General features: G+C 36.6%; 2 protein-coding genes across 4 annotated transcripts; both read right to left on the bottom strand.

Annotated features, from left to right (window-relative positions):
• Positions 1-974: 974 nt before the first annotated feature.
• LOC125263102 (gastrula zinc finger protein XlCGF8.2DB-like) lies at positions 975-16,876 on the bottom strand. 3 transcript variants are annotated; one of them, XM_048181984.1, is made up of 4 exons: positions 16,800-16,876; positions 7,433-7,616; positions 3,717-4,736; positions 975-1,108 (listed from the first exon to the last, which is right to left on the bottom strand). In XM_048181984.1, exons 2-4 carry the CDS (start codon positions 7,482-7,484, stop codon positions 987-989), a joined length of 1,194 nt encoding a protein of 397 aa, XP_048037941.1. In that variant the 5' UTR covers positions 7,485-7,616; positions 16,800-16,876; the 3' UTR covers positions 975-986. The 3 variants fall into 3 exon arrangements, with proteins under 3 accessions (XP_048037941.1, XP_048037943.1, XP_048037944.1); XM_048181986.1 differs by lacking the exon at positions 16,800-16,876 and adding an exon at positions 8,548-8,607; XM_048181987.1 differs by lacking the exon at positions 975-1,108 and having other exon boundaries at positions 2,452-4,736.
• LOC125263095 lies at positions 8,717-14,394 on the bottom strand. Its single transcript, XM_048181965.1, has 11 exons — positions 13,541-14,394; positions 13,212-13,335; positions 11,354-11,588; positions 10,993-11,269; positions 10,697-10,874; positions 10,516-10,592; positions 10,244-10,424; positions 9,815-10,063; positions 9,511-9,682; positions 9,280-9,428; positions 8,717-9,160 (listed from the first exon to the last, which is right to left on the bottom strand). Exons 1-11 carry the CDS (start codon positions 13,814-13,816, stop codon positions 8,991-8,993), a joined length of 2,088 nt encoding a protein of 695 aa, XP_048037922.1. The 5' UTR covers positions 13,817-14,394; the 3' UTR covers positions 8,717-8,990.
• Positions 16,877-17,014: the final 138 nt, after the last annotated feature.

The raw sequence follows: 17,014 nt of genomic DNA, 5'->3' as shown, positions 1-17,014 counted from the left end.
CGAATTTGTTCTCGTAATTTAACAACTTTTTTCTCGTAATTTAATGACATTATTCTCAACATTTCATCTCGACATTTTCTCATAATTTAACGAATTTGTTCTCGTAATTTAACGAATTTGTTCTCGTAATTTAATGACTTTATTCTCAACATTTCATCTCGACTTTTTTCTCGAAATTTAACGAGTTTTTTCTCGTAATTTAATGACTTTATTCTCAACATTTTATCTCGACTTTTTTCTCGAAATTTAACATTTTTCTCATAATTTAACGAATTTGTTCTCATAATTTAACAACTTTTTTCTCATAATTTAATGACTTTATTCTCAACATTTTATCTCAACTTTTTTCTCCAAATTTAACATTTTTCTCATAATTTAACGAATGTGTTCTCGTAATTTAATGACTTTTTTCTCGTAATTTAATGACTTTATTCTCAACATTTCATCTCGACTTTTTTCTCGTAATTTAATGACTTTATTCTCATAATTTAATGACTTTATTCTCAACATTTCATCTCGACTTTTTTCTCGTAATTTAATGACTTTATTCTCATAATTTAATGACTTTATTCTCAACATTTTATCTCGACTTTTTTCTCGAAATTTAACATTTTTCTCATAATTTAACGAATTTGTTCTCGTAATTGAACAACTTTTTTCTCATAATTTAATGACTTTATTCTCAACATTTTTCTCCAAATTTAACATTTTTCTCATAATTTAACGAATTTGTTCTCGTAATTTAACGACTTTTTTTCTCAACATTTTTCTCCAAATTTAACTATTTTTTTCTCGTAATTTAATGACTTTATTCTCAACATTTTATCTCGACCTTTTTCTCGAAATTTAACAAGTTTTTTCTTGTAATTTAATGAGTTTATTCTCAACATTTTATTTCGACTTTTTTCTCGAAATTTAACGAGTTTTTTCTTGAAATTTAACAACTTTAATCTCGAGATGTTTTTTTTTTTTATTATTGCTTGGCCCTAATCCTCTTCCGTACAAGTGCGATTATCCTTGAGATTCTGTTTGCATGTGAAACTCTTTCCACACTGACGGGAGGAGAAACATTTATCATCAGTTTTGACATGATGATGTTTCTCCTCTTCTGAAACGAAAAAATGTTACATTAGAAAAAAAAAAAAAAATCAGAAATGTGAAGTGAAAAGATAAAAAAAAGTGAACATGAACGGCTACACAAAATTATAAGCATTTTGATGCCATTTTATAAATACATGAACGAGGTACACTGATCTTCCAATTATCATTTTTAAAACATTATAGACACAAATCACATGTTTCTGTAGTGAGAACTATTAAATATGTTAGATCAACTGGGCAATTATCTAACATAATATTAACATTTAAAAACTACACAAAAGTGCTACAGTTCTGACAGTCTCTTTAATGGATATTTAATTTTTTTTTTTTTAATAAATGACAGATCGTTTCTCTAGGTAAAACCCTTATTCCTCGCCTGGTATCGTTTAAAGCCCTTTGAAGCTGCACTGAAACTAATTTTGACCTTCAACCATTTGGAGTCCAGTGAAGTCCACTATAAGGAGAAAAATCCTGGAATGTTTTCATCAAAAACCTTCATTTCTTTTCGACTGAAGAAAGACATGAACATCTTGGATGACATGGGGGTGAGTAAATTATCAGGAAAATTTTATTTGAAAGTGAACTAATCCTTTAACTGAACACCCTTCTCTCCTCAAAAAGAAGTGAGCCTAGAGCACAACACTTTAAATTTCAGACCTTCAGAGTGTCAACAATCAAACAGGCCATTAAGTGAAGCTTGGGCAAAGCGTCACTGGCTAATGAATCGAGTGGTGCAGATACAACATCAGAACCTGGAAGACTGTGGTATACGTTTAACTTGGCGATACTTTGACTTTTTTTTTCTACAACATAAACTGCACACACTCACACCCCAAACGTTATTATAAACTTACTTATTAGAAACCTACATTTTCAAAAATAAACAACTGCTTTACAATTTATGTTTACTTTGTAGAACAAAAAGTTATGTTTACTACAGACCTTATTTTACTCATGAATTTAAAAAAACGATTATAAAACCCCATAGGAAAATCTTGAAGGAACCAGCAAATTAGTCTTCCATATTCAGACGTTATACCTGCACCACTATATTGACGTGATGGTATTAGGGCTTCAGACAATCGTCACACCGGAGGTGTTCTTATAGCGTCAGCGATGCAGTGTAGGGTGAAACTATGAAAGGGTTTGAAATCATAGTAGTCAACATTTTAAGTGGATCAAAATAGTTAATCAAAGTTGGAAGAAGGTTTTAGGACAACTTTGACAAAAGGATTTGATCCATTTCAAATGTAGAATACTAGTTTTAAAAACAACAAAGAAGAACAAATTAAAAATAAACCTTCTACTTTCCTCAATAAAAGTGTAAACAAATTACAACTGATACATATGCATAAGTCAAGTCACCTTTATTTATATAACACTTTATATAATACAAAGAAGCTTTACAGTGTTAACAGAAAAATTATGCATTTCAGCTTGAAGTCAGTTCAGAGTTGATTCAGTTCCAATGTAAAGATCATTAATTACTGAATTAATTAATTTCATCTATAAACCAGTTCTGCAAAAAATAAACTGATTTCATCATCCAGCTCAGTTCAACATAAAATGAAAATTGTAGCATAATGATATAATTTATATCAAAATGATATACAAGAATAAAACATTTAGATGAGGTTCTTTGGGAAAGAACTCCATCTTTGAGATGATCTGAATCTCACAGTTCAAAACTGCTGGTACTGAAAATTATTCACTGCGACAAATTTAAATGTTTCTTTGTCCTGTCAATCATTGTGGCTAGTTAGGCCAGATTTAGGGGCCTTCTACATGACACCATTATCAACTAAAAACGGAATACTTTTTATGTGTTTTGGCAGTTCATTTACATGGCGGCACAGAGGGTAGCGCTGTTGACTTACAACAACAAGGTCACCAGTAGCCAGAGTCCTTTCTGAGTGGGGTTTGCATGTTTTTTATTTTTTTAGGTAGGTCTAACAGTAGTATCCAGGTAAGAAACTAAATAAAGAAACAAAGTTATATTTAAAATAACACTGGATAATCATTGTAAAAATTAAATACAGAATAACCAAATTTACACAAGGCAAAGGATTATTTCACTTTCAAATGAAAATTAGCCCAAGATGTATTCGCCCTCAAGAGCAGTTAGTGATTTTCACTTTGTCTTTTGTTGTTTGATTAACATTAACAACATAGAGAGTGGCATGTTTATTAGGCTGCTGTCCCTTTAAGACCTGACACATGACACATTCTTCCTGAACTGTTTATGACTGTTTACCAAGATGGGCATTGTGACATAATTTTGTATTTGACCATTAAAAAGCAGTGAAAAGAGCTAGTTTTAACACTTGTATGTCAGAGGCAGTTTAATTATGTGTATGCGCTCTGGATGTGAGTGCGAAATTGAGTAATTATGCGCAATCCCGCACCAAAAATCAGACGTGGTCACACCAATACTATTTAACTGGAGTGAATGAGACGACCGAATGAAATGAAAGCGCATCGCATCTGGTATTGGTGTATCAATATTGCAGAAAGAAGTATTGGAATAGTTTCCGTATTGAACAGATTTTATTGTTCGACGTTTTTATGTCATGTTTGCGAGGATGCGGCTTCACTGGATCTGAAGGTCTACTTACTGTGATTTTTTTTTGCATGCCTGCTTAGAGAAGATGAACGAATGAAGCTCTTCCCACATACAGTGCAGTGAAATGGTTTCTCTCCAGTGTGGACCAACTCGTGTGTTTTCTTATATGCTGACTGACTGAATCTCTTGTCGCAGTGTGAACACTTGTAAGGTTTCTCTCCAGTGTGAATCCTCTGGTGCCGATTCAAGCCTAAAGTGGTAATAAAACTCTTCCCACACTCAGAGCACACGTGATTTCTTACACCAGTATGTCTATTCTGATGTTCTTTTAAACTGTACAGATGTGAAAAACTCTTTCCACACAGAGAACATGAATGTGGTTTCTCCTGTGAATGAACTTTCAGGTGGACCTTCAGGCCTGAAGCCCTCAAAAATGTTTTGCCACATTGATCACATTCATGCAGTTTCTCTCCAGTGTGCTTGTTTATGTGTTCCTTAAGGGTTCCTCGTTGTCTAAAACTCTCTCCACACTGATCACATGTGAACGGTCTCTCTCCAGTGTGGATCCTTATGTGATCCTTGAGATTCTTTTTGAGTGTGAAACTCTTCCCACACTGATCACATGTGAACCATTTCTCTCCAGTGTGGATCCTCATGTGTTCCTTAAGGTGTGATTGTTTACTAAAACTCTTCCAACACTGATCACATGTGAACGGTTTCTCTCCAGTGTGGGTCCTCATGTGAATCTTGAGACTCTGATTGTATGTGAAACTCTTTCCACACTGATCACATGTGAACCGTTTCTCTCCAGTGTGGATCCTCATGTGTTCCTTAAGGTGAACTTGTAGTCTGAAACTCTTCTCACATTGATCACATGTGAACGGTTTCTCTCCAGTGTGAATCGTCATGTGAACCTTTAAAGTCTGTTTGTATTTGAAACTCTTTCCACACTGACAGCAAGTGAAACACTTCTTTTTAGGTAAAGAAACACTTTCAGTCTGTGAGTGAATTTGTTCTGCAGTTTTGACATGTTTCTCCTCCTCTTCACTCTCCTCATTCTTCAGCAACACATCTGAAATGAAATTAAATTAAAAAAAAAAAATCAGAGAAATCTGACATGAAAGTAGCCACAGCTACATTAAATTATCATCCTTTTGATGCAGTTTTATAAATCTCTTTCCATGTATGAGGTACATTGATCTTCCAGTTATTACTTTTAAAACATTCTCAGCACAAATATGGTTCTGTAGCAAAAACTATTAAATGTTTGATTAACTCCATAATTATTTAGCATAATATTAACATTAAAAAAGTAGACAATAGTGTTAAGGCCCTTTCACACATGACGTGACAACGGCACAACTGCATTATTAAACCCATTTATTTCAATGGTTTGCACCGCGCGAGGACGGTTTGTTGCTGTGTCGACCAAAGCACATGCAAGCGGAGCGCACCATTGACGAGCTTGCGCAGATGCTGTGGTCAGAGTTCAAAATAGTTTAACTTTCACAGCTGCGATATGTGACGATTACCTGCGCGGCCAATAGAAAGAGGGCATCAAATGACTAGACATAAAGAACTCCCGCTAAATCTTTTGAAAACTATACTTTGCTCTGGCCAGTGTAGTGCAAATCGCTTTCATTGCTGATGTATTTCCTCCTTGGCACTGTTTTAATACACTGCGTTCAAAATTTTTATGCAATTGACATATCAGTAAGATTTCAGTACAATAAACATCAAGATTTTAGTTTTTCTAAGAAAATGTTTGTTTGTTTATTTATCCATGTCTTTTTAGATAACTGGTATCAATCTCAGACAAAATAATTTGCCAGATCTATGGAAACCCTTTTTAGAGGTTGTTCCACATTATTAAGCAAGTCACAGTTCTCATGCAATATGGGGAAGAAAGATCTTTCTGAAGATGAAAAGCATGAAATGGTGCAATGTTGTGCAAAAGGCATGAAAACAACTAATATTGTGTGAAACTGAATGGAGATTATCAAATTATCATAAGTTTTGTGAGTGATTTAAAGCACAGCAGAACTCGGTCAGATAAAGGCTTATTAATTAAAGTTCCTATCAAAAAAATTAATTGTATTAAAAGGGCAGTTATAAAAAAGCCAGTGTTGAGCAGCAAACAGGTATTTGAAGCTGCTGGTGTCTCTGGAGTCTCAAGAAGCTCTCCATGCAGGCTGGCAGTTGTGCGTAAAGATGCATTTTAGACACCACTAACCAAACCTCACAAAGAGAAACATTTACAGTGGGTGTAGAAATACATTTTCAAACAGTTTTATTGCTGTGGTGTTTTTTGCAGCATGGGATAGTGCATAGTGCATTGTACAAATAGTGCATTGTACTATGCACTCTCCTTCTTTTTATACCATAGCTGAAAATGGCCAGTTATGAGCTCCACATATCTTGCAAAAGTAATTTTAATACCCTCCATCTCACTTCCCAGTATTCCAGCCCAAATCATCACCCACCAGCTCCTTGCTGACGTCGCAGTCTTGTTGGAACGTGGTGGCCATTCACCAAACATCCAGAAATCCATCCATTGTAGTACGTCATTAGTCAGAGAATAAAACTATTTAAAAATGAGTCTTCATGTATTTCTAAACCCACTGTAAATGATTCTCTTTGTGAGGTTTGGTTTGGAGTGGCTGAAATGCATCTTTACGCACAACTGCCAGCCTGCATGAAGAGCTTCTTGAGACTCCAGAGGCACCAGCAGCTTCAAATACCTGTTTGCTGCTCAACACTGGCTTTTTTTTATAACTGCCCTTTTAATACAATTACATTTTTTGACAGGAACTTTCCTCAATAAGCCTTTATCTGACTGAGTTCTGCTGTTCTCTAAATCACTCACAAATCTTATGATAATTTGATAATCTCCATTCAGTTTCACACAATATTAGTTGTTTTCATGCCTTTTGCACAACATTGCACCATTTCATGCTTTTTATCTTCAGAAAGATCTTTCTGCCTCCCCATATTGCATGAGAACTGTGACTTGCTTAATAATGTGGAACAACCTCTAAGTAGGGTTTCCATAGACCTGGCAAATTATTTTGTCTGAGATTGATACCAGTTATCTAAAAAGACATTGATAAATAAACAAAAAAACATTTTCTTAGAAAAACTAAAATCTGAATGTTTATTCTACTGAAATCTTACTGATATGTCACTTGCATAATAATTTGGAATGCAGTGTACACACCTGAATGCTGCAGACCAGCAAAATAGTTATAAATAAGGATATTTTTCTTACGAAAACGCATCGCTTCATTTCAGAGGGCCTTTATTATCCCTCTGGAGCCATATGGATTACTTTTATGATGGATCATCCATCCATCCATCCATCTATCCATCCATCATTTTTTGGGCTTCAAAATATAAGTTACCTTTACTTCCCATTTCAAAGTTGGGAAGAGCCAGGATATTTTTTTAATATAACTGTGTTCAGCTGAAAGAAGAAAGTCATATACACCTAGGATGGCTTGAGGGTGAGTAAATCATGGGATAATTTCATTTTTTGGTGAACTAACCCTTTATGACCTGCCAAGGACCAGATGATTCTTTATTATACATAAAACAATAGAATCCAAAAGGGCGTACTTTCTTTTTCACACGACGGTAGAAAGTGTCCCATTTCATTTATTGATTTAAAAAAGTTTTTTTTTCTTACTAGAAACACTAAATCTGATTAACTGCTTTATAACCTTATTGTTCTTCAGCCTCATGAATGAAGAATCAGGAATAAACACCAACCTCTTTGTTTCATTCTGCAGTGTTCTGGATCTCTCATCTTCTCACTGTCCATCAATAAACTTTGCAGATTTCAGCTCTTCCTGATGGTTTGATGCTTGTCTTCACTTGTAGACTGATGGGAATATTCCAGCATTTATTGGTGAATTGCAGTGGGAGGAGCTTCACTGAAAGAGGAGGAGCAGATCTGTAAAAAAAAAAATGCAAATGAGCTGCAGTTTTTCCCTCCCCATCTTCAGAAGAGGGTGTAGCACTATGCGCTTTAACAAAATGACATACGCACACAAATACGGATAAAACGTTAACTATGCACTATAACGACATCACATTTATGTGAGGGGTACTGTTGTGTCATGTTCAATGACTTATTTGCTCTAATAAATTCGTATGACAAATTGCATAATATAAATTTCTTTATTTGCATAATTTACACAGACAATGATCAAAAACGATTACAAATAAACTTAAAACTGATGTTTATCAAAAAATAAACTGTGCCAAGATGTATTAAATATCACATACTAAATCTCCAGACGACGTGCATAGATGTATTACATTGCGAAAAGTTTTGGGACGCCTGCCTTTACGTGCACATGAACTTTAATGACATCCCATTCTTAATTCGTAGGGTTTAATATGGAGTTGGCCCACCCTTTGCAGCTATAACAGCCTCAACTCTTCTGGGAAGGCTTTCCACAAGGTTTAGGAGTGTGTTTATGGGAATTTTTGACCATTTTTCTAGAAGCACATTTGTGAGGTCAGGCAGTGATGTTGGCAAGAAGGCCTGGCTCACAGTCTCCGCTCTAATTCATCCCAAAGGTGTCTATGGGGTTGAGGTCAGGACTCTGTGCAGGCCAGTCAAGTTCCTCCACACAAAACTAACTCATCCATGTCTTTATGGACCTTGCTTTGTGCACTGGTGCACAGTCATGTTGGAACAGGAAGGGTCATCCCCAAACTGTTCCCACAAAGTTGGGAGCATGAAATTGTCCAAAATGTCTTGGTATTCTGAAGCATTAAGAGTTCCTTTCACTGGAACTAAGGGTCAAGCCCAACCCCTGAAAAACAACCCCCCTCCACCAAACATTACACTTGACACAATGCAGTCAGGCAAGTACCATTCTCCTGGCAACCGCCAAACCCAGACTCGTCCATCGGATTGCCAGCACTCCAGCATTTGTCACTCCAGAGAAGACATCTCCACTGCTCTAGAGTCCAGTGGCAGTGTGCTTTACACCACTGCATCCGACGCTTTGCATTGCACTTGGTGATGTAAGGCTTGGATGCAGCTGCTCGGCCATGGAAACCCATTCCATGAAGCTCTCTACGCACTGTTCTTGAGCTAATCTGAAGGCCACACAAAGTTTGGAGGTCTGTAGCTATTGACTGCAGAAAGTTGGCGACTTATGCGCACTGTGCGTCTTGTAGCTTTTCTGAGCTTTGTGAGTTGATGCTGGGGATTCCTGGGATGGAGTGTACGACTTGTGATTCCAGCTTGTGAGGTCCTGAGGATTCGCGATGTTTCCCGATGCCCAGGGCAGCCATGTTGGTTTTCGACCACCTATAGATTAAAATGTGATGCCCTGCTGGAGATGGCGTCCTCCTTCTCAGGTCGGTCGTACTCTACACACAATGGAGGTGGTATGGGGATCCTCAAGACCTTTTCCATGTATGGTGCAGGATCCACAAAGACTTGATCAAATATGAGGTCCAGCAGGTCATCCACATATCCTGTGCAAAATGAAATTTTTTATTTGTAAATAGTTCTGACATTCCTTGTAAGGAAAAGTGCAATAAAAGTACATTTCTATTATATAATTAGTAAGTAAGTAAACTCTGGTTATACATACTGAAAGTTTCGTGTGTCTTCACTTCTCTGGCTCTGTATTCTCCCTTCTTGGCCTTTGGAAAGGTCATTTTGAACTGCGGTTGACCTGCTGCTGTTGTGGCTTGAGGATGCCCGATATTCTCATTGTAATGTAGTGCAGCCAGGTACAGTCTGAAAGCAAAAAATATATTTTCAGCATACCATGACAACAGTGTATTCAAATGTGAATTTAATTTTACAACAACTACATTACCTGCACAACATTCCCAGAAATGGAAAGACCACATTTTTGGGTGCAAACCGCAGTATGACTCTGTGGAAAACCTCAATGTTTGAGGTCTGGTGGTGAGGACTTAGCTTGGCTACATCCTTTAAAATTCTCTTGTTGGAGAGAACTTTCTCCAACTTGAAAAAGGCCAGAGATCCTAAATAATTGGAAATGTTATTCTATTGTACTAGTCAGAAAAAGGAATTGAATAAGCATTAAAAAAAAAAAGACATGCTGTATGTTTTGCTGTTTTTTATTAGTAACTTCATTGCTTCTTCAGACAACTTACCAGCAACAAGCCACTTGTTTTTGTCTCGACTTTGCCTTGGTGGATGTAGACATGCTGGAAAATTGTTGTCTTCATGCGTGTGCTTATCTTGGACATGGTTCAATATAGACGTCCATTTAGCCACTCTTTCAGGCCCATTGCTTGATGATGCAGCAGTCCAATGGATGTGATTTTTAATACTACATAACCACTTACGTAGTTTTTCACACTCCTGCAACTTGCAAATTACCTCCAGCTTTTTTGAAATTCCTGGAGATTAAAATGTAATACAAGCTTAACAACACATAACAGGTGGTGGACGGAAAAAAATAAACAACAACTATGTGTATTTTTAATGGTGATGTAGAAACATCCTCTGTAACAATATTATCACACTTATTAGTCTGTAAAACTCTTGAAAATTATTTGAATGGTAGTAAGGTTACATACCTTTCTCTATGTGCCCGACATCATAGAATTGGTTGACACTGCGCTCCCTGAGGAATTTTTGTATTTGCGGATGTCGGTCGGTCACAATGCAGTCTAGAGTCACGCCATGAGCGTCCAAAAAATCGAGACTTCTCTTCAAACCTTCCTTCACCATGTGACAACTTCCCGCAACTTCATTGCTCTGTCAAAGAAATGTAGTACAATGAGTTTTGGGGTAAAAACCAATTAATAAGTCTTCCCTCATGTTGCTACAATTGTTTCTGCTCTCTTACCTGGACGAGTTGTACATCAACCAAGGTGTTTGTCTCCAGGTCCATCATTGTGTAACTGCCATACTTTGCAGAGTGCCCTTCACAAACATTGATACATAATCCCTTATTATGAGATACAGATGTGCAAAAAGACTGCATTTTTTTCTTCTCAAAAAAAGGTCTAACTTTTCCCACAATATACCTGGTGAGTCTGCCCTCATTCTTCCTCCAACAATGACTTTTTCCCTTTGAGATATCTGCTGTAGCATCTCACCCTGCCAGATTCTCCATTTGTGAACAATAGCAGGCTCAATGCACATTCTTGAATGGTGACGAAAGGTGTCATACCTGAAAAGTTGTAGCTTCATTGCTGCAAATATCTGACAACAGAGAGAACAGTTAAGTTGCTAAACATTATAGAAATAAATCACTAAACGTAATAATCTTTGTCATTATATCTGTAACTACAATGTGATTAATTATTTCATACTCGAGTACCTTTTTGATTGTGAAGAATGAAGCACCACAGAGATACACAGCAGCAGAAAGGTGAAGGTTGCCAGCTGGAGTACTGCCCATAATTGGCTGACTGTCCCATTTCCGTGAGAAATGACAGTGGCGGCAGAGTTGTTCCACACGTAGAAATGTCCCAAGCTTTTGTGATCGTACATGACAGCTTCGCTGACATACCGGGCACACCTCGAACAGTTCCATGATGCAGGTCTCATAGACAATATATTTACTTATGTTTTGCACTGGACTGGATGCTTGAGCTCTGAAAATGTATAAATGCATATAAGCAGAATATAAAGATGAAACAAAGATAATTCTAAACCATCCGCACATAATAGAAACTTACGACAAGACTTTTGGCTCTGTTATGGATGTGTCTGCCTCTGCAGGGTCAAATGTGACATCAGTCTCTTGTGCTGTTAGTATAGAAGAGCATTCCTGCAGGGTATCTTCATCATCAAGGTCAAGACAAGGTCTCTTTGATGAAGTCTTGAGCTGTGTGGAAGTCATAACTGTTCCAAAAGCTGTATGAGACACTGATGCTGTGCTAAGGTCAAAACTGGACACAGTTGTCTGGACACCTGGAATGTGTAATGCAGCAAAGATTTAGTGTTACGCCACGCCATTAATTAGGGAGATATAATGATATATGTTGACTGAATGCATTATCCACAGGCAAACATCAAGCTATATTGTACTTATTATTTCATATAGCAAATATATCATGGTCACGTTTTAGTTATTGAAAGCTACGTATGATTTCTATGAGTGTATGATAGACTGACGACTAGCGTCTAAGCGCTCATATGAATGCAAGGCATTACAATATTAGTCCTAACCGAGTGCAACGTAAATACGGATTTTTACAGGTTCTTCCTCTGGTGATTTGCGTTACATTACTTTTGTGTTACTTTTTTCTCACCTGGGCTGGGCTTGCTTGTTGCTTAATAACAACAAAAAAGTTCGATTTTTGGCAAATGTTGAAGCCCTTTAACACAAAAAGTGAAATGAATAAGCCTTATGGGGCGTTCACACCAGACGCGACTTGCGCAAATAAATCACGCTATTCACGCATAGTTGGACGCTTGAACATTTTAAGTTTACTCGCTTCATTTGCGCATGAAATTCACTTCACAACAGACGCAAATTCATGTCATGAGAGAGGCTTCTTCGAGGCGGCTCCAGTCTCGTTTCTGCACACTTCCTCTGAATATACACATCAACTCGTCAGCGGGAAAGTAGTTGTAAAATACGGCGAATACGCTCAATTTGCCGGCTTTAGCTAGCTTGTAGTCTCAATATGTATATATATAGCTCAAATTGAGTAAAGAGCATTTTTTACAACTTACCAGATTGTCCGACCTCCTCACTCACTTTCTTCCAAGCAAGATCCTTTTTATTCCAGTTTCTATAAAAGTACGAAGATGTATCGTACAGCGACAATGATTTTGTCCTCCATTTTTGTTTCAGATTTCAGCCTCTGCTTGCTATATCGTAATCACGTCACTACTAGAGCAAACTCCTGATTGGTTAACGTGGCGCGAATATTAAAAAAAGTGTTAAGATTTTCCTATTTTCACGATTTGTGCGAATCACGCCATGTCATTTGCGTGAATCGCGTCATTCGTGCCGCAGGATATCTATTCGTGTCATTGACATAACATGTAAATCACTCGCGCTTAACGTTTCAGTCGCGTCTGGTGTGAGCGCACCATCAGGCTGAAGGAAATGCATATTTACGCCTGTACAGTAGAGGGCGCAGCTCAAACAAACATTTCAGCTGTGTTGCCATTCTAATCTAAAGTCCTTTTTCTTATTAGTATGGTTAAATTAGATCACTGAAGGTCAGGGGCAAAGACAATGGTTAATAAAGTGAGATTAAATATCAAAAGTATATTTATGTAAGTTAATTATTACAGGTTTGCGTAAAATTCTGAGATTGCATTTCACTTTTTAATCGTTTTGAGGAATACTGAATGCTTTTGTGCAAGTGAGATGAGTAAATGCCTGCTCACATTTAGTCTACTTGCATTACTTATTTGAAAAAGTAACAGATATTCTGTTGTAAATTGAAAAAGTAATCCGTTACTTTACAAGTTACTTGGTAAAGTAATCTGATTACATAACTAAAGTTACTTGTAATGCGTTACCCCAACACTGACGGCTACTATGCAAAACAAATATGATTAAAACCATCAACATACCGATACTCATGTGGTGTGATTGAGGCCTCCCCATTGAAAGCTGTGTACCAACACTGTGTAGCTGTGATGGTTCTGTCTGGACGGCAACATCCATTGTGCTACGACTCTGTGTCGATGTGCTGGCCTTTGCAAATAAACATAGCATTTTAACGTCTTGTCTTTACATTATTGTCTTTACACTGTTCTTTACAAACATGTGGTTATACAGTATATTAACAAGGTTTAAAATAGATGATAGACATATGGTCTCTAAGACAATGTAGATTTAACTGCATTTGTTGTGGAACTGGCTCAAAAAATTATAAAAATGTAAACAGTGTGACACTTACTTCTTCTGGAGGGTGACGAAGAGTCGGTACAGATCCATTCTTGATAAGTAACTTTTTAGCAAAGCCTGCCTTGTACTGTCCCTCATTCATAAAGCAGTCAGAAGTGAAATGATTTGCGCAGACAAAAATGTGTTTAGGTGCATTTTCAGGCGCTTTACCTTTAAAAATAAAACTAATCCACCGCGTCCTCAGTGGCTCAGATGCAGGGAGAAGATGAAGACTCTTGTGCTCACTCGTACATCCAAAAACAAAACACCGGGATTGCTGACGAGACATTGTTTACTATACAGCTATTGGAGCGCGGAGAAAATGGAGAAAACTCGCTGAGGACGGAAAATGCAGGACTGTCAGTTAGCGGCCATGGACAGGGCATGAAAACGGCATGGATGAAAACACAGTGGGTAGATTTTTGTCATTGTAGAGTGATTGTGTTCAGACACTGCCAACACACATTTATGTCCAAACACCATATAAAAGAGCATTTTGCATAATGGGTGCCCTTTAAAGCTGATTTCAGGATAGTTAATATTAGCCTTCAATCACTTCTTTTTACTGCGCTCCATTTTGAATTAATCACGTGACAGGGAGCTAACTTGCACACAAAAAAGCTGACGAGAGAAGGGGCAAGCGGCAATTCTCACCGATCGGTTACATCCAGCCGCAGCTAAGGTCGAACACACCTATTTGTAAACAACTACCTCATTCTTGAATGATTCAGCCATGTGAACAAGTCATTTGAATGAATGACTCAATGACTCACTCATTAAGATGGTGACTTGCCGCCACCTACTGTCGGTTTAGTTCCATGTTTAAAAATATTATTCTAACATTTCTTATTTTATATGATCTTGTCATATTTTATTACCATTTTTTTTAAACTATAGTGAATAAACTGTATTTATGAATAAATGTTCAAGGTGTCTGAATAAATTTTGTTTTTACTGTACATATACACATTATATATATATCAGGGATCGACAATAAGGACCGCCCGATGGCCTGGGGCCAGTGTGAAGGACGCTCAGGACAGTAGACAGAACGGTCACTTGCCCGATCGGGCCAGTGCTGTAGGGTGTGCAATATATATCGTCTATGATATCGTAATTGTTGATTTAACGATCTGATATTATCGAGTATGTCACTTTACAAAAAAACAAACACAAACACACCCATTGAGTGCACGCATGCAGTACATGACGTAGTCTATTAGGTTAGACTAGTGCGCGTGCATATTTAGTGTACGCATTCACTGCGTGATTTAGTCTATTAAAATGCCTTTAGAATGCCCCAGAATTCAAGATTAGGGGCAAAAATGCCCTGTATATATTTCATATTTATATAATTTAATATAGTTAACCAATATTACACAAAGAGCGCCATTTTTCTCCAAATATTAGCATGATTATAAATGTGATATTGATTTTATTCAGCATACAGTTTAATGAACAAGAACTTAATATCAAGTGACTTACATTTAAGACACCAAATCGTCTGTTTCACTGTATTTCGCCAACGAAAATAGTTCCAAAGTCCACAGAATTGTTTTGCGTCTCTTGAGCAACACTTCCTGAATGAATCATTTGAATTTCAATGACTCACTCATTAACAGTGATTCGCTGCCACCTACTGGCGGGTTTAATTTCACATTTAAAGTGTCACATTTCACATTTTTTTGTAATAATTTCAAATAACAGTATTTAACATTTTATATTTTCAACATTAAAAACATTTTTATGCATCTGTAACTGCTCTTGACCGATTAACTTTAATAAAGTTTAATCTATTCTATAGTTATACATTAGATTACAATTTCTGTACCTGAAAATCTCCTGTTCAAACCTACATGAAAAACTTGAAAAGCACCATTTATTTCATTTATATGTTTGTTCTGTTGTATTTATTTGTGCTATTACTCGTAATTTGATTATTTATATTTAAAATATATGTTAATCTAGTCATAACCCTATTTATTGAGGTTAAAGGTGATAAAGAGGATCTTTTCGTCGACTGAGAAACTAAAGACTGTTAGTGAGTTTTTGAAATGAGCGCATGCGTAAGAACAGCCCCCCTCCTTCACAGCTCATTTCAAGGGAACGCCTCCCAAAACTTGTGCACGAGTATTGGAACACGAGTGTTTACCACCGGCATTCGCTGTCGTGTTAGTGGATTCATTATGTCGGACTCACCGCAGGTAACTCATAATCTGCAGTTGTTACTCCTGTCTCCTGACAAAAACATTGCATGCAGCGCCTGTGGAGTGTGGAAAGTTACTGGAGCGCGCAGCCGCTCGTCTCTCACAAGGAACGTCACAGCAGTGATTGACAAGCCAGAGGGCCAATCGCGTAAACGATTGGCTGATGTTTTTAAGGCCCTACCTCGTGCACAGATGTTGTATATTAATATGATTACTTTCAGTGCACCTAATAAATAGTCTTTTATCAGTTAGTAAAGACAGTTTCAAGTAATATTGCAAAAATGTATAAAACAAAACATCCTCTTTAGCACCTTTAAATGTAACAAAGACAACGAAAACGAAAACAATAACTATGCTTATTTTATAGGCCCATTTTCTTGTCTTTTACTTTTATTAATTTTTTGTTGTGGGGCCGGTGAAAATTTTGGCAGGGCAAGTAAAAATGTGAACCACTGGCCCGACTGGTCCAGTAAAAAAGCGTTGAGCCCTCTGTATATATATATATATATATATAAAAATATAATAAAACAATTTCACAACAATATTTAATGCAGTTGTAATTTGTCAATGTGAGTGTTATTTCTTATTATTTCTAGCTGAATTTATTGATCAAATTTAAAAATGTAAAATGAAAGATGAAGCACACATTAGTAAGATTAGGGAAAAATGCCCTTTAAAAAGGTAAAAAAAAAAAAAAAAAGGTAAATATCTCAAATATGCAGATTTTAATATGTCAAAGCTAATATAACACTGAGAATATTGCTTCAGAATAAATTATATTTACAACACAAAAATACAGACAAGCAACTTTTTACTTTACTTGGAAAAGTAAATATGACCAGGCTTAATGTCGAGCGCTGATATATCTCAAACAAATAAACAGTTTGCTAACATCGTACCGTTTTTGTCTGAGAAACAGATAAAAAGGGAAATTACGAATTCTTCTTAAAGAATAAGAGTTCAGTTAGCAGCAGACACGCAAACAGCACCGAACCAAATGGAAACCTTTTAGAAATGACCCCGTAAATGTTTAAACTTAATCAATGTTTAAATAATAAGTCTTACCACGAAATAGCTCGAACTGTTTACCTCAGAAGACTCCGGGCAACTGACTGAAAGAGCGCGCGAATAATGACGTCATCACCGCGAGACGAGATCAAATAGCTTTTTTTTCAGCACCTCCACGAGTTTTTTTTATTTATTTTATTTTATATATATATATATATATATATATATATATATATATATATATATATATTTGACATTAAGAACATAACATA

The sequence above is a fragment of the Megalobrama amblycephala genome, linkage group LG2 (assembly GCF_018812025.1).
Source record: "Megalobrama amblycephala isolate DHTTF-2021 linkage group LG2, ASM1881202v1, whole genome shotgun sequence".
NCBI classification, from domain to species: domain Eukaryota; kingdom Metazoa; phylum Chordata; class Actinopteri; order Cypriniformes; family Xenocyprididae; genus Megalobrama; species Megalobrama amblycephala.
The sequence above is the reverse complement of the archived record's forward strand: the minus strand, read 5'-3'. Positions and strand labels throughout refer to the sequence as shown.